The 18,282-nt window shown below is 51.8% G+C and overlaps 1 protein-coding gene and 1 long non-coding RNA gene across 2 annotated transcripts; both read right to left on the bottom strand.

Annotated features, from left to right (window-relative positions):
• Window positions 1-2,903: 2,903 nt before the first annotated feature.
• LOC109758935 (uncharacterized) lies at window positions 2,904-3,640 on the bottom strand. The gene has a single exon (XM_020317798.3). It carries the CDS (start codon window positions 3,502-3,504, stop codon window positions 3,226-3,228), a length of 279 nt encoding a protein of 92 aa, XP_020173387.1. The 5' UTR covers window positions 3,505-3,640; the 3' UTR covers window positions 2,904-3,225.
• A 9,527-nt stretch (window positions 3,641-13,167) lies between these two features.
• LOC141027778 (uncharacterized) lies at window positions 13,168-14,993 on the bottom strand. The gene is made up of 4 exons (XR_012189689.1): window positions 14,796-14,993; window positions 14,623-14,678; window positions 13,574-13,615; window positions 13,168-13,474 (listed from the first exon to the last, which is right to left on the bottom strand). It is a non-coding gene; the product is annotated as an uncharacterized lncRNA (long non-coding RNA).
• Between the last annotated feature and the right edge of the window lie 3,289 nt (window positions 14,994-18,282).

Genomic DNA, 18,282 nt, shown 5'->3' with positions numbered 1-18,282 from the left:
TTGGACGGTGGCCCAGGGCCCCAACTCCAAAGCGCGTAGACTCGCATGCCCGCCGCGTGGTCACCGCGTGACCGTGGCGTTGCCATGCGTTCTGGGAAGCCTGGGCATGTCTAGTAGGTTTGGCACTCCCCAGGTAGATGCTTGGAAGAAAATAACAACAGAAGAATCTCACGAGGAGACCGAACATGCTCAAACATGAATTAGCACCCAAGTGTTTGATTAGTGGTACGGGAAATGCACATGGCCAATGGGCCTGAGTTTTGGCTGAGGATGATCATCAACTAAGGATACTATCTTGGAAAATTTGCAGCTCAAATGGAGGAGCCTAGGTGTCACTTGCTTTGCAACATACCACACTGAACAGAAATATGAATGTTGAAGCCACACTCACATGTATTGTTAGATGGGGCTCAAATTTTGTGGAGAGCTATGATTTGGGAATATAGAAGATGTGGCAAAAATTCAGCTCATTAGGATATGCCTAGCTAGTACTTCCTTCACAACAGTTCGAGTTGAACAAAAACTTTGGAAATTTGCCGAGGAAGATTTACCAGGCAAATGGAGTTGAATATTGTCATGAGGCAATGATTTGGATAGTAAAGAATGCCCAATTTTTTTGGGAATTTTGGGAATGACAGAAATATAGGTTGCTTCACAACCTAGGGCAAAAATTGACACATGGACATGACACATAGGCAAAACTGATGAGGTGGCGCCTAGTCATACCAATCCACCACAATTTACAAGGTTATGACCATCTATATTGGTCGTGGTCAGCTAGAAATAAGGCACCGGATCAGTGCTGTCTGCTTTATGACCATTCGTGTAATGAAATTACGACCTTTATGACCAAAATGGTCGATATAGTTGAGGGTTTGGAGCCCCCGAGCAGCTTTTGACCAATTGGTCTCAAATGGTCGTAGATCTATGACCAATTCTTTCAGGGTCACTGACAGAAGGTCACTAGTTGACATATTTCTTGTAGTGGCTGCAGATCATGCCTGAGTTGCGGGAGTTGTGTGAGCGCCCGGTTCTGCCTCTGTCCGTCGAACAACTAAAGGTAGAACCCCCCCCCCCCCCCCGAAGATCTCGATTGTGGCTTTACCGCCATCATCACCCCTGGAGTCTAGCCAGATACCTGATGCCATGGGGTGTGGTGATTTGGACATTGCAGTCTCTGCCATTCCCTCGTCTGCGACCATGGAGCATGTGATGCATGTGAGTGACATGCCCAGTGAGCCAAGTGTGGTTGCACCTACTCCAAACCCAGATGCTCTTTTCGTGAAAGAATTTTTTGACTTGCTCGCCAATGTGGAGGTTGCTAGACCTGGTTTGGGCAGGTCGATTGCTTGCCTTCTGACGGGGACACCAATAAGAGGCAAACAAAAGAAGGTGGGAAAAGGCAAGAGTGGCGCCATAGGCAAGGCGTCTCTGGTTACTTGATGGATGATCTTCATTCTCTCGGCCCATCCTCTTCGATTGGGTCGTCGTTGTGGGTTCGAAGGTGTTTGATGTCTTATGTCGAGGTGTTCTTGTCGGGGGTCACATGGCGTAGTAGCAATGTCGAGGTTTGTGGATGTTGTGTAATCAGAGAGTCTGGCGGGGCCGCCTATGCGGTTGTGAGGTTTTCTTGCCATGTGAGTAGTTAGTCTGTGCTCTGTATGTATTGGTTTTCGCCCGGTTTTCCTTTAATTAACTGGGCAATTCTCTTCTTCTTAATTAATCGACGAGGCAAAACTGCTGCCTCCGTTTCGAAAAAAAAAAACAAGTTCATAACACGAATGCCCATCTTTGCACACTAGTGCACACTAAACACACTCGGTTAGACCAAGAACAGTTCCTCTTTTTTCCCGAAACCAGACCAAGAGCAGTTCTTAATCTCTTTCGTCCCACAAACTGGTAGACGCGGGATGACGAAGTCAGGAACGAGACGGAAAAATCAGGCCGAGGCCGCGGCCGTCGCCTCCTCCAGCGTTCGACAAGGCAAGAACCAACGGAGAACTCTGCTACTCCTCAACGCTTCCAGCAGCAGGGCCTCAAGACGGTTTTCAGTTAGCCCGGTTCAGTCGTTGCCACCACCTGCTGCTTCGCATGATCAGCCGCAGCTGCGGAGGGCAAACGCCTACCACGCGAGCGGCGACGATCACAAGGGCGGTGCCATCGCACAGTCGCACTATCAGATGGGCGACGTGACCGAGGACATATGTTGATCCTTGTGGGTTTCAGCACATGAAAATTGCAGCAGAAACTGTTCAGCATAATACAACTACCAACTGTCCCGATTGAGAAACCCCGGATTTGTAGACTGCTACATACTGCATCTATCAATAATTCTCCATTTGCAGATGAATGGGAGGATTCCTTTAAGAAAAAATGGTGGTTGGCTTCGTTCATTACATGGTTGATCACACTATAACTGTTGTAATATTTCAGGTTTGGTTTAAAGAATCAAATTATGCTATGAGTGGTCTTTAACTAGTGGTATTATGTATTACTATCATGTTTGCAACACTGTTTGGTGGCGATTGATGAGATCTGCAGTTCTGCCAAACTGAAGGCTATGAAAGTAGGCGTATATCTGCAGAACCATCCATCCAGAACTGATCAGGGACACGCACCATCCCCCACTCCAATTCAAAATATACATCTATGCAACTTAAATTTGCAAAGTAAGCAGGATACAACCACTTGATTAACCAATCTTATTTTCCCCTTGTCATGAGGAAAATTAAAACAGAGAACGATCTATCAGTCAACCATACAGCAACTTAGGATGACACATAGTAGTAGAAAATACACAATAAACAAGAAAGGAGAAACAGAAACGGAGAACAAAGTTTGTGTGGAGAAAAAACAGAGACCATGGCTTTGATACAGCTTGATCTGCAACTTAAGCAGGAATATAACAGTACAAACCACCGGTCTTACTTCTTAGTCTCTCAAAAAGGCAACCAAAAACACATAGACCGATCCATGGATGGATCTAGCAGTTAACCATGCAGCAACTTAACATCACACACACAGCAGCAGTTCATACATGCATAATTACGGCATGTAATTAAACAGTACACACATATATGCAGCAACTTAGGGGCCATGCCTGCACGTATAGCAGCAGCAGCAGCAATAGCAGCACACACACATACACTTCTTCATGCATATGCACGCATATATATAGTAGAGGTTCAGTTCATGGAGGGTTCGTGGGAGGTTGAGGAAAAAGTTTCAGATGCCACCGTAGCGGACGTCGGAGAGCTTGGACTTGAGCCACTTGAAGCTGCCGCGGACGGAGGACTTGAGGCGGGCCTGCGACGCGAACACGTTGTACGACGCCACCCGCCGCCGCCGCTTCGCCTCCGGGTCCTCGCCGGCGCTGGGGCCGTTGAAGCTGTACGACTTGACCGCCGCGCCGCCCCGGCTCACGTCCTCGTAGTCGTACCCGCCGCCGCACCCGTAGTACGCCGCCGTGGCGTGCTCGTGCGGCACCGATCTGCACTTCTCCATGGCCACCGGCGCGCGGCGAGCTCGCTGCTGCTGATGATGGTGGTGGTGTGTGTAGTGTGGGAGAGAGGAAAGAATGCCGAGGCCTGAGGGCAGCTGGGTGATGAGGCTGCTAGCAGTGGTGTTATAATTAAGCTAGCTGAGGGAGGGGGGCTCACGCTTGATTTATCAATTAGGTAGGTGATTGTGCAGGGAGCACCTCGTGTTGAGTGGCTATTCAAAAGCAGGTCCCTTTTGCTTCTCTTTTCTGACCACAAAGCAGAAATGCATGGTGGGCTAATTGCTTTTCTATAACCAATTATTTGCCTGGTCCTTTTTACTCTCTTTTGAATTTTCTGGCCAGAGAGGATAGACTGATGGGATTCCATCAGAAATGATGTGTCATATACATCATTCCGAGAAATTACCCTCGCTAGTTAATCTTCTATTTTCTTGGAACACGTGAATTTACAAACACGTAGTATATGATATAAATTAGTTTTTCGTGTCTTATTGAAGCCTATGGGACCAATGATAGTTATGTACTCCCTCGGCCCCATAATATAAGTTAGCTTATACCATGATAGTCGATAAACACGTACAATACACGCACATTCATCTATGTCTAAGTCGACAAATGTTTTCTTACTTCTCAATCTGTGCAGAAAAATGCAATTTTCAGTTTAATGAAGAGTGCAACTTATATATATTTTTTGCCTGCTCCCCCCGATCCAAATTAATTGACGCAGCTTTAGTATGACTTTAGTATAGTTTGTTTTTTACTCCTTGCATTTAAAAATATAAAGGCGTATTAACTCTTGAAAAGTCAAATTTCCCTATGGTTTATATAGAAATATCCACAATACTAACTTCGTATCGTTAGGTTATATTCTCATATTTCACCTACTTCATAGTACGTATTTTATGCAAGCTTTCCTTTAAGCTTGGTCAAACATAAATCATTAGGCTCTTAGAAAAACAAATTCACCTTTATATTTAAATTTTAAAAAACAGAAGGAGTTGTAAACTAAAGTTGCATATTTATGGGTCGGCCCAGACTTAAAATGATCAGCCGGCTTATAGAATTATATATATTATAACAAAAAAGGTAAAGCGAACGCAATCCCGGTACACCCAAAGTCCAAAATGTCCAAACTTCAAAAAAAAAAAGTCCAAAATGTCCACGCTAAAAAAACTCAAAAAAAATTGATGACATGGGGCATCATGCGGGAGTTCGGCCCCCACTGCTCACCCCCCCTAGAAACCAAATGGAAAGGCGCATGCCGATCATGCCCGTGGAACCCGGGTCCGTTTGCTGCTGGATGGAGGGGGCGAGGAAATGATGGCGCGTTGTAGGGAGGGTGTGGGGGCGGCACTCCCTCGCCGGCCGGTCTGGCCCACGTGTGCTGTTGGACGAGCGATCGATCCGTCCCTCCCCCGCTTTCCTTGGCCTAATCCCGAGCCGGGGCCCGGATCACCTCGTGGTCCCTCCTCGAGACCGACGCTTTTGCTCGCTGGAACTGCGCGCGCGATCAGCTCCCAATCCAATCGTGATCGTGATCACGCCCGCGAGTAGAGATCGATCGGGAGGGGTTTACCTGGACGCCGGGGTTAAAGTGGCCGGAACGCAAAGGCGGCAGCGGCAAGGGAATTCTGGATCGGACCTGCCCCGAGGTCTCCGGTGCCGATCAGCCAAGGATCTCGCCAGTGGTGAATCCGTTGCTCGAACCGGCCGACCCGACGGCGACGCACACAGATCAGATCCCGGGCCGATCGGGTGGATCCAGTCGAGTCGAGCCGCGGGCCACCATCATGTCAATTGTCAAATGGTGCGGTGCGGTGGCGCTCTAGACACCTCGCACTCGCTGCCCTGCCCCCCAGCGAATCGGCCGACCGGCCCCGGCCCCTCGCTTTCTTTCTTTCTTTCTCCCCGTAGCATCATTTCCTGTCGATCCATCCATCCATCACCTGCGCCGTGATCGCACCACCACAGCGCCACTGGTACTACTGCTGCAGCGCTGTCACTGCCGCGTGATGCCGTGGTCACGTCCGGTCGTCGTCACCTGCTCTGCTTGGTGACTTGGCGTGTTCCTCCGCGCCGTGCCGTCGTCGAGGCCGCCGCGAGCGCACGGCCGTGGGAAAGCCGCTTCCGACATGTACGCATGTATAGATTCCTGCGGGGAAAAGAAAATAAAACTTGCATGTACAGGTGGAGGAATAGTTGTTAGAGCAACTTGCGACCCGCGCATTTGTCCGCTTTTTGTCCGTTTGGGTCGTCCGCCGTCCGCCCAGTTTTGCATTTGGGTCGGCAATGCGCCCAACGCGCCGACCCATTTCATGTCCGCATTCAACTTTTAAATAAAAAAGGCCCGCGGCCGATCATGCCAGCGGCCATGTCTCATGCCGGCACCATGCCAGCGCCGGCATACAATGCCGGCTTCAGAAAACACCACAGTTCATGCTGACGCACTTGCCAGCCGGCCGACACACATGCCAGCACACAAAAAATGGTGGGACTTGAGTTCGACCACGCCATCGCGGCTCCCGTGGTCATGCCGGCACACCTGCCGGCATACAAAAAAGATAGCCCCTCGACGCCATAGATCACTCGTCGTCAAACTTGAGCATGTCGGCCTGCATCTTCTCGAACCACGGCCTCTTCCTTGGCGACAAGGCGTTGAGATCCACCTTCATGATCTCCACCCCGGTCATCATGCTTGCAAGAGCCACTTCTTTCGCCTTTGTCTTGGCGTTGGCGGCCTCGATCTCTAGCATCTTGGCTTGCTTCTCGGCGTCAAGATCAAGCCTCCTCCTTTGGATCTCCATGAAAGCATCCATTTGCTCCACCTTGAAACGTCGGCGCTCCTCCTCTCTTGAGTCCTTCTTATTCATCATGCCGTTCACGCTTGCGATCAAGGCGTTGGTGGCCGCATCTCGCTTGTCCTCCTTCTTGGAGTTGGTCTTCCCCCGCGGCCGTGCCGGCTCGCCCTCCCCAACATCCTCCACGGCGCCCTTCCCCCCACGTGCCTTGAGCGCGGCATATTGTGCCTTGAACTTCTCTTTGTCCTTGATGACCCGATAGCAATGGGAGAGGTTGAAGCACTTGCCATTGTGTTGAACCTTGAATGCCTCCAAAGCTTGAAATGCCTATAAATGTTTCCATGCAAGCATATGGGCAAGTGATAGCAAAATGAAGACGTAAAAGGATGATCTTGATGGCACAAAAGAGGGCGGCTTGCTTGCTATCATACCATGTCTTGCACGCTGATGCCGCTCACGGGGCGGGCCTTGACGCTCTCAAGGGTGGCGCAAAACTTGTTGCACTCTTGTTGGATCACCCTCCACCGCTTGGAAATGGAGACCCACCCGCGCGTGCTCACAAATTGGTAGGGTGGAAACTTCTTGCGCTCATGAAACTCGCGGTGCACACGAGTCCAAAAGGTTGAATGCTTTTGCTCGGCGCCCGTCTTTGGGTATTGTCCAATGTCTCGCCAACACTCGCAAAGAAGCTTGTCCTCGGCAGCTGTGTACGCCTTCGTGCGCTTGCTCTTGCGCTTCGGCTTAGGACCGGCGGTTTGGTTGGCGAGCTCGTCCTCGAACAAAGGCTCCACTTCGATGTTGCACTCGTCCTCTTCCTCTAGCCCATAGTCGTCCGGGAACTCGTGGTCGAGGGGAAGCCGTCCAGGTCGATGCTGACCTGATCACACATGAAGGCCACCTGATCGGGATCATAGCCAGCGGCCGGCGTGAACGCCCCGCGGCCGTCTTGGCTTTGCGTCTCCTCGGGATCATAGCCAGCGCCCGGCGCACCACCCTCGAAGATGAGGTGTTGCATGTAGTCCTCGTCGACGGCGGACGGCATTCCTCGAACAGGTTACGGGCGTCTGGGAGACCGCCAGCCGGCGTCTGTCGCGCGCGTTTCCTCGTGCCGCCGGACGACGAGCCACCAACCACCGGGGTGGCATTGAGGTTGATGGGCGCGGGCGGGGGCGTGGAAGGCGCGACCACGCTCACGTCGGGTGAGCACTCCCCGGAGAGGCGGGAGGCCTGCGGGTAGACGTGGAAGCCGGGGACCGGGTTGCAAGCCGATGCGCGGGGTGAGTCGGGCATCACCATCCGAGGAAACGCCGACGAGCCGGTGCTTGCCGCGGCGACGGCGGCTTGGACGAGGCTGTGCTGGCTAGGGTTTACCCCCAAGCATATAGAGCGCCTCCCTCGTTGCCGCGGCGACGCGGGCGTTGGTGAACTCCTGTTGCGCGGCGATGGCGGCGGCCTGCGCAGCGGCCTCATTCCTCGCGTCCGCGGCGTGCCTTCGGCCCTTCCTCTTGGCCGACTCCCTTGCCTGTTGTTCGGGCGTCAGCGCCTTCTTCGGCTTGGTCGCCGCGGCAGTCTTATGCGGGGCACGAGGCTTGCCTTTCCCGGAGGGGGCGACGGCGTCCTCCATGGCTGGTTGGGGGGCGCGGGAGCGTTTTTGGGGAAAATGGAGGGAAATGATGGTGGCTGCCACCGACAGGCGGGCCCGAAGAGAGGAGTAGGCATGCGCGCGCGTCCGTCTCCTGTCCGCGCCGACGCAAATCCGGTTCAAAATTAGGCCTGAAATGGGTCGTCCGCGGACGAAAAACGGACGCGCGTCCGTTTGGGTCGGCGCGTTGGACCGCCATTTTTGTCCGCGCCGACCCAAACGGACGCGGACGGAGGAAATGGGTCTTGCTCTTAGGTCTGCTGCTCCTGCTTGGATCGTGCCGTGTCGGCGTCGCTGCGTCAGTGTTCTGGTCCACGTCGTGGGCGATGCCGGGTGGTCGGGTTGGGTCGGCACGACAGATTTGGACGAGTCTCCTGCGCGGCATCTCATGGGAGGAATATGGTGCTGTCAGTCCTATTCTGTGGTTAAGGTGGCCGACGTGTACGTCTAATCTAATAGGCAAGAAAAAAAATAGATCAGCGTGAGGACGACCGGTCACTGACATGGCGTGCATGGGCTGATCGATCAAGTGATGAGTAGCAGCGAGCGATAGATCTGCTATCGATCGACCACAGATAATGTTTTACTGAAGTAGAGCACTGCAGTAAAAGAGGAGTGTAAACAACACTTGATCAGAAAGAAACAGGTTGTCCTCTCGCAAAAAAGAAAAAGAAAAAAAAGAAACAGGTTGTCGACAGGTCAGGAATACAGTATCATCATCCTCCCCATCGATCCTCTGATGATACGATGCGCACCCACTCCCCATCAAAGCATGGGTCCATCGCTTACACACATGCATGAACCGCACGGCCCCACTGCCATGGACCATGTATGTACATGTACGCACGGCACGAGAGTTTGATGGGCAGGAGATGCGTCCATTGGGTTCGGCGTTGGCCTGTCTGCCTGTACGTACGTACGGCACGTATCTAGCGGTGCCTGCTGGAGTACTTTCCCTGGATCGTCCATGCTCCATGATGACTTTCTAGAGTATCGGATACCGAACTCGGTTGTTGTCGTCAACGGTGAAGACAAATAGATCGTGGTGAAAAAAGGCGTGCGCGCCGTGCGCGTGTCCCCTCGGGTCGCCGTCGGTGTCCACCGGAGACCGGACGGGTGTCACGGCGCACTCCGGGGTATCGGACGCCACTTGAGCGAGCTCCTCACGGCGGCTAGCCACCCTCCCTTTCACCCCGCACCGGTCGCGTCGTGATGTTTCCACCCCTTTTCGCTAACGAATATTTCTACTTGCAGATGACACCTTTGACGAATGAAAAAGCCTATGATGTGATGCACAGCCGAAACTTCGAGGAAGGGTTACATGGTCATTGACTCGTTAGTGCAGCTCTTATGGTGATCGGCCGGAAGGCAGATGCGGTCCAATTTGAGACGTCACTCACGGAGAAAAAGCCTTGTTTTTTAGTAGCAGTGCTAGCCTGGATCTTTGGCATCCTGTATTGGTATGGTGCTGTGCTTCGATCTCTCAAAACATTCTTTCATAACAAAACCCTAGCTAGTTACTAAGGGCGTATTTGGTTGCCTGCATAGGCCTCGACCAGGCCCGCACGGGAAGTATCCAGCCTGTTTGGTAGCCCGCATATACTATTAGGCCTGCAACGCACGCTTCTTAAAGTACCTTTGGGCCTGGCTCACTGGGAACGCACGAATCGGCAGTTTCTCCAGGGCCAGGCCCGAGCGGTGCACGTGGGCGGCGGCGGCTACACGCGCGCGGCCACGCTCGAGAAGCCGCGTTGCTTCCCGAAGCGTCGGCAGTTATTAGCCTCACCGCTCCCTCTCCCCACTCTTCCCCACTATCCCAACTCTCACCGGCGGCGGCGGATCGGAACAGAGGAAGAAGACCACCGGACTCCATCACCGACGGCGGCGGATCGGAGCAGAGGAAGAAGACCACTGGACTCCATCAATGGTGGTAAGCACTTCTCTCTCTTCGACATGCACGCTAGATTCGATCCACGGCGATAGATTCGATCCACGACGGAGGGGAGTGGGGAATAGAGGTAGATAAGCATAGGGGTAGTTCATACTAGTTCATAGCAGTTCATACGAGTTCATACATGCAAGATCGGAATGCAGAAGGGGGATTGGGGGATTGGGGATAGGGGGGTAGGGGGTGGACAACGGACACCGGCTGATCGCGGCGGCCGTCACCGGCGTGCGGAGCGGCTGGTCGAGCCGCTGACCTTCATCTTCTTCTTCATCGCCGTGCGTGCCGGCGAGTCGTCGTCGTCGTCCTCGGCGGAGTCGAGGTCGATCTGCCAGGTACGACGGCCTGGCTCCGGTGACCTCGCTGGCATGTGCACCGCTTCTTCTTCCTCCTCTTTAGGCTCCCCATCGATGACCGCCGGCGGCGCGATAGCCGTCTCCCAGTACACTGCGGCACGGCGGTCATTAGGTGCCTAGTAGGTCTTGTACTTCCACCACTTCTTCCTCTGTTTAGCGTCGTCGGAGACGGCCTGATTCATGGCCCAGCGAATGATGTCAACTGCCATCGCGCCCTTCGCTGGGTCAGGAATCAGCGTCTTCAGCTCTTCTTTAGTGGCCTTCATGAGCACTGCATTAGATTCGTTCTGCATGTCCGGCATGGAGCCGAAGTTCGAGCACACCTCCATGGTGTTCTCGAACTTGGTGCGGTCACCAGCCGACCACCTGAGGAAGAAGGCCCTCCAGCCAATACCCCAAGGGAAGGGGTTGGCGTTGGAGCTGGAGCTAGAGCTCATGGCGATGGGGAGGAGGAAGGTTGACAGTGAGAGAAGAGAGGGGGTGGGTAAGTAGTGGTGGGCAGGGTGAGTAAATATAGGGAGGATGGAGAGAAGGAGAAGCCATAAACTCTGTGTTGTGCTTGACTCCATGAATTGTGTGCAGATCGAGGAGAGCAATGAGATGGGCACGGGGGTGCTCCCGGCCCTTGACAACAAGGGCAAGCAGCCCCTTCACCCAATGTCCGACGAGGTTGTGCTGCCGCCCACCGCCGAGGAAGACCCGAAGACGCCCGAGGGTGCCGACGACGAGGGCATGGAGGAGCCCCCCAGCAACAAGCGCCGCAACTACGGCCACTACCATCAGGAGGATGGCCCAACTCACTTCTGCAAGGTCATCCTTGCACTGAAGCTTGAGTGTATCCCCATGCCCCTGGACTTCACCAAGCACTTCGTCGCGGTGCCGACGGAGTTCAGGCTCAGGAACAACACCGACTGCTCCTGCAAGGTGACGGTCAAGCTGATGAACGGCAAGATGACCCTGGATCAGGGTTGGGCCACCTACGCAGCCGTTCATCAGATCATGATCGCCTACATGGTGACGTTCAAGCTCCTCACGCCCGACACCCTCAAGGCCATCATCTTCGACGACGATGGCATTGAGGCTGTCAACAAGTGCGGGAAGCACGACGAAGCCTTCACCGCCAAGGAGTAGGGCCAGGCCACCTACGCAGCCGTTCATCAGATCATGATCGCCTACATGGTGACGTTCAAGCTCCTCACTCCCGACACCCTTAAGGTCATCATCTTCGACGACGATGGCATTGAGGTCGTCAACAAGTGCGGGAAGCACGACGAAGCCTTCACCGCCAAGGAGTAGGGCCGGGCCACCTCTTTCTAGCGTACTATCGAGTCTGCTTTGAACATGTTTATGGTTTATGCGTTGAACTGTTATGAAGTGTGGTACTGCTTATATCTGAATTATGCTAGTTGATGCTCTGTTTATACTCTGTTGTGCTTATGATGTGTGCTGCCGAAGTGTGGTGATAACCTCACCAACTAGCCAAAGAGGTTACCACACATCAGGCGTTGCATACAACCAAACACCATGCATTGGATTTGTCCACTAACATGCAGGCAACCAAACATGTGTGATTCTGTCCATGCAGGCAAGAGGTCATGCATGCAACCAAACAACATGCAGATGGTACATTTGAAGCTGCATTTGCATAGCCAGGTTGGGTGAAGAAGTGTATGCAATGCGGGCACTGTAGCGCACGGCAACCAAACACGCCCTAATACTTCCGAAGTCTTAGCATCAATTCTGAACAGCAATGATATCAGGTAAGAGAAGCTGTTGTTCAAACTCTGCTAAGCCATCATCAATCATACATCTGCTCGATCGCTCCAAAGTTCAGGAGCAAAACTAACAATACCAATACTCCAAAATTGAGCAGGTACCCCATTGCAGAGACTATTTTACTGAGTCAAGGAATGTATCAAAAGTCACAAGAATCAACTAACAAAGTGCCGTCCTTCGATTTCTCAAAACATTCTTGCATAACTGAACTGTAAAGAGTTACTAAGTCCTACTAGCATCCTTCTAGCATCAACTGTGAACAGAAAACATATCAAAGTCAGAGAATCTGTTGTTTAGACTCGGAAAAGCCATCAGCAAAACTCAAGTCAGAATGCAGATGCTACAGAATTCAGGATGTACACCGTTTCAGGAAAGTTATCATCACTCAACTAACAAAGTGGACACAATCAACAAGCACCATGCTCGTTCAGAAACTATACCAAGGGTCCAAAGCGAAAGGCACCACTAGCCAAGAAGTTTATCAGGGATCAACCAACAAGGTGGGAGCTGTGATTTGGTTCAGAAAATGAAAATAGATCTACTCAAACAACGGCCATGGTGATATGGGATGCATGAATGCTTAGGGGATTTGATCGTCATATTATTAGCTAGGGAACCATCTGTATCATAGATTCATAGATAAGCAGAAGAGACTGAAACACCATAGGTTTCAGGAAAAGCTGAAACACCATGAAAAGCCCCTAATGCACAAGGAAGTACTCCAGCAAGGGTTATATTACATGCTATGGTGATCAACCGGAGACAGATCCCAAGGAAGCTGCAACTAGTCAAAGTTATCGATTCTACACAGCGAACATATAAAGTAAAGAGACTTTGATGAATAAACTTAAGAGAAGCCATAATCATATATGCGCTCCCAAATTAGAGCACAACTCATAAAACAGATACAGCCCTGTTTGAGAGACACCTTAATAATATAGAAGTCAAGGAATGTATAAGCAATCAACTAACAAAGTGGACACAGCAGGTGCTCGTTCAGAAACACATGGAAATGATGCACAATCAGAAAAAAAAAACAAATACCGGCAACCAACTAACAAAGTGGAAGCAGCTAATGAAAATTAAGCAGAACCAGAGCAGGCAATCAACAGAACGAAATTGGAAGACTTGCTGCACACATTAGGGACTTTCATCACAAAACAAGTCATGTCATTATTAGCTACGAACCATCTGTATCACAGATAAGCAGAAGAGGCTGCTGACATGCCATAGGTTTCAGCGACGTACTGCGACGATGCACAATGCTCAACACAACTGAAGGTAGTCTGTTACAACCACAGAGAGTGAAGCGCGACACAGATAGGTAGATAGATAGATTATCATTTTCTGGGTATTACGAATGGGTGGGCAGACTCATTTCTTCCCACTCTTCTTGAGACCGGATCCTCCCAGCGCACCCTTCTGGCCTGCCTTGGCCTTCAGCTCCTTCAGGGCCTGGTCGACAAGAAGATAATATGGTTCAGGTCAGTAACAAGGGTCATCATAGGACAAGCAGTGTAGAAGGAAATACTGGATAGCTGCTAGTGGTCTCACCTTTTGCTCATCTTTCTTCTTCTGGAGGTATGCCAGGTCATTCTGCAACACAGAGGAAACCAAAACAGATCAGTACAGGTAAGTGTAACTGGTCACTGAAGTAGCTCATGTCAGGCTTCGATCTGTCATGGACTGGTTTTTCAAGCAAAGCAGGGTCCTATTACAAGGATGGTAAAAATAAATAAATCAGATCACCTTCCTCTTTCTCACAACATCACAACACATGGGCATAATTGCCACTGTCAAGCTTATGTATTATAAGAGGATGTTAGTGTGGCTGGAGGCCAATTAGGATGACCGAGATTGAGAGTTACAAATATTTAAACAAACAAAAAATACAGGCTTAAGCAACTAAAATAAATACACCACTCCCTTCAGAACAAGATGAACAAATACAATACAGTTGAGTTTTAAGGTGGACTAACTGCACAGTGCGCACTTGTCAGCGCCTAGCAAACAGATTACAGGAATGGCATAAAGAAAGGAACATGCCAATGCACTCCAGGTTTTGCAGCAAGTTCTACTTCAAATATTCACCTTAGATAATCCATGACCGATTAATGTGTTAGATGATACAAACAAGAACAGAAGGCAACTTTGCTTATATAGAAATGTTAGCAAATGCAAAGTCCCAAGTCTAACCAAGCAACAGACACCGACGCATAACACTGCTCACTCGCTTGCACACACTACCGCCCGAAAATTTAGATCATCACAAATTTAGCATTAAGGTGACACTCTCATCCAGCATAATAGCATAATTCGTAGCAATTCGACAAATTCCCCTTCCCGTTAAGTAAAGCGAATCGCTTGCATTCACCCAAGACCAAACATTCACGAGCCCTTAATTTTGACAAGATTCCAGTGCAGCGCAACAGGCGCATAAGCATAGCAACCGGCCAGATTCATATCCCCCCATCGAATCATCCGCAATTACCAACCAAGCACGGACCGATCTACACCAGATCAACCTAAACATCTCCAAACCTAGAATTACAGGGGCAGATCGACGAATCGGGAGCGCCAGCAAAGGGAGAACGACAACATACCTCGTCGTAGTCCTTCTCGGCGACCTTGGCCTGCTTGAGCGGCTTGGCCTTCCCTCCTGCAAAACAGCCCCGAAACCGGAAGAGACGTCAGAACCCCGGGGGACCAAATCGGTCGGCGACAAACGACGGCGGGATCGATCTCGCGTTGATCGGTGGGGAGCGAGCAGACATACCTTGCTTCGACATGGCGGACGGGGCCGGCGGTGAGGCGGGAGGGCGGGGGCGAGAAACCCTAGCTGGAGCCGCGACGACGGGGGAAGGACGGAAGGTGGGGAAAGGCGTGAGGAAATGGGCGTGGAGGGTAAGAGAAAAGGGATATATAGAGGGGTTGGTGGGAAATGGAATCTCGCCTTGTGGTCGGGAGAGCATGGGCCGGGCCTCCGTTGGCTCACGGGCACAGGGGGTTGCAATTCATCGCTTATAGAAATTTCACAAAAATTTGCCTAAAAAAATGTATCACTTATAGAACCCTTAAAAAATGGAAACGATAACGCCCAAATGTCCTGTTTTTTAAACTGTCGGACCGAATGACGTCTGGACAGTTGATTGCAGACACGAATCTTAAAGCAAAGGAAATCAGCCATGTCAACGTTCTCTTAGTTCGGGAAAACACCGTGTCGTGCCAAACGTCTTCCTCCTCGCCAAAGCCGCACCTTATCATCTCCTTCCACACTGCCCCTTCACTCTCTCCCATTCCACTCTGCATAGTCTCTAGACCCGCCGCCGTGCAACACAACCGCGACCACTCCCGGCGACGCGCTCTCGCACCACCCCTACGAGGCGGCCCACTCCACCCCGACAACGCAGCCTGGTCCATCCCTACGTTGACAGCAAAATCGACGGCGGCGCCGAGGCCGGTGAGGCTCAGGAAGCGATGTGCGGGGGCGCGACGGTTGCTAGTCCTCGTTGCGGCGCGCGGCCAATCGGCCAGAGGGGCTCGTGCTTGGCGGGCTCGGGGTGGCCGATGCAAGGGGCTCGCAGAGGCGCATGGTGGCCATGGTGAGCCTGCTGCTAGCTGTGGCTGGCGGCAGCCAGATGCTCCTATGGTGGTGAACGCCCGCTCGCCCCCTGGTCGACCTCCTGCGCCTACGCACCCCCATATCTTCCGGTCGACGCCTTCTGTTGGGGGAGAAGATGGCCGAAGCGGCCGCCACGGCGTGCACGTGTCGCCTGCTCCTACACAACCACTGAGACGTCTCCAACGTATCTATAATATTTGATTGTTTCTTGCTATTATATTATCAATCTTGTATGCTTTAGAGCATCTTCAACAGCCGTGCAACGCACGGCGCTAAAAACCGTTTACAGTGTCGGAATCGCCGGTTTTTGCGCACCGCGGAACGCTGGCTCCAGCGGCCGCTGCAAACAATTGCGCGCGCGCCGCTCCAGCAGACGCGCTAAACTACAGCACGCGCGAGCAGCCGGCGCTTGCAATATGTTCATTTTGGAGACCATATGGTGATATTTCAAACATCAAAATAAGACATAGCATAGTTTAAAATCACTCAAACAAGTTCAAAATCATGCCACATCACATCATCATCCAACCAAGTTCAAAACCATCCAACCAAGTTCATGACATAAAAGTTTACACAAACACATGGCACAACAATCATGCCTCATCCTCATCTTCGTCCTCCTCTTCCTCCGATTCTTCATCCTCATCCGAAGACGATTCTTCGTCCTCCTCTTCATTGTGTCGCGCCACATCATCATTGGGAGCTCGGAAGGTGTTGGCAAGATCTCCAACGGCATCATGCGAAGGTATGTGGGGCACACCGGAAGACATGCGTCTGCCCATGTCACCCGGAGGTGCTCCCATGCCTCCCATGAGAGACGCAAAACTCATGTCTCCCATGGTAGCTCCGAAGTCACCCATGCCTCCCATGCCGCCCATGGTAGCTCCAAAGCCACCCATGCCTCCCATGCAACCCATGCCCCCCATGCCTCCCATAGTAGCTCCCATGCCTCCCATGGCCATGGCTCTTTTTTTGGGCCAAGACTTCTTCACGGGCAAGATTGACGTACTCCTTTTGCTTCTCATCGAGGGTAGATGTGTCCATGAAGAACAAGTGCTTCTCCCATTCCAACAATCTAGTTCGCTCCTCCATGGCCAATTTCTTCTCCTCCAATGCCATCTTCCTCTCCTCGGCCGCCACCCTCCTCTCCTCGGCCTCCGCATCTTGGTTTCTTGCCATCTTCCTCACCTCGTTCGCTTCCCTTCTTGCGTTCACAATAGCTTCCATAGCATTTTTAGCTCATCATCTCCTTTCCTCGTCTTCTTTTCTTTTCTGTCTTTCTTGCATCCATTTGGTCTTTTTGGCTTGGAGTACGCAACCGAGTTTGGTGTAGGGCTTCTCTTGCCGCCATCACTTGATGCCTCCTCCTCCTCATCATCCAAATCAATAGTTCGCTTGCGTTTGTTGCTCTCCTCATCATCGATACCATCACGGGGCTTCCATTTCTCATCATCCTTCAACGCATCATAGCAATGAGGCAAGGTAAATGGTCTCCCTTTCTTGGTCTTCTTCTCCTCTCCTTGAAATAAGTTTGTGCACTTGAAACACCAAGAAGAAGCATGGACATGGAAGAATCATGAAAGAAATGACACTTACACTATCTATATCATTAGTTCCACTTGGGTTTAACGTGTCAACCGCCTTAAGTGCGGCCGCCCACCTTTGACAATCTCTGTTGATTGTCGACCACCGGGAGCGAAGAGATCTTTCCGAGCGGTCAATTCCAATTTTGTTGTGTAAATCAAAGTGCTCCTTCATCCGGATCCAATATGCATCTCTACTTTGATCTGCTCCAACGGTGGCATCCCTAGACACTTGCAACCATGTATTGCATAGCAAGATGTCTTCGTCCATGGTGTAGTTGCCCGCTCTTCCTTTCGGTGCATCGACGATACCCTCACCATCCTCGTCTACCTCAAACTCATGATCATCGAAATGCACATCATTGGTTTGAGACTAATGAGAGTTGTTGGAGCCAACACCCGTAGTTGACATATATGTCTCATCATTGAAACTACAAAGTATATACAAAAAAGCAAATAAGCTATCCATGTATGCATTCAAAAAACAACAACAACAAAAAGTGGGCGAAATTTTACCTTGTGGGCATTTCATCGAACACCTTGTGCGCATCGGCCGCCGACGCAACAAGCGAGCTCGCCGGCGCTTCTGTCACCACCGCATCCGTCGCACGCCCTGCAAGCTTCTTCTTCGGTCGCCTAGAGGAGCCGTCCGTCGCCTTGTTCTTCTTCCTGGACACCTTGCCCGCCTTCGCCCGTGCCGCATTTGGGAGCTTCGAGAGGGGGGCACGTGGCTTCACGGCGGGCGCCCGCGTGACGCCACCTGCCACCGAGGCCGTCCGTGGCGCCATGAAAAGGCCGCGCGCGAGACCAGTGCTTGGAGGAGCACCGGTGGAGGCGAAGCCAAAGCTCCCCGCGCTAGGGTTTGCGCAAGTGGCGGCAGCGGCGGAGGGGTCGCGGGTGTAGGAAGGGTGAGGGGGATGTCGGTGCGGCCGTCCATCGGGCGAATTCGCCGGTGGCAGCGCGGCCAGAGAGGGTGTGGCGCGGGTGCTCGAGTGTGCAGTGCGCGGGAGCGGGCGCACAAACTAAGTGGCGCGCTATGCCATTTCGTCCCACGCGTT

The sequence above is a fragment of the Aegilops tauschii genome, chromosome 7 (genome assembly GCF_002575655.3).
Source record: "Aegilops tauschii subsp. strangulata cultivar AL8/78 chromosome 7, Aet v6.0, whole genome shotgun sequence".
Lineage (NCBI taxonomy): Eukaryota > Viridiplantae > Streptophyta > Magnoliopsida > Poales > Poaceae > Aegilops > Aegilops tauschii.
This window is presented reverse-complemented; position numbering and strand designations above follow the sequence as displayed.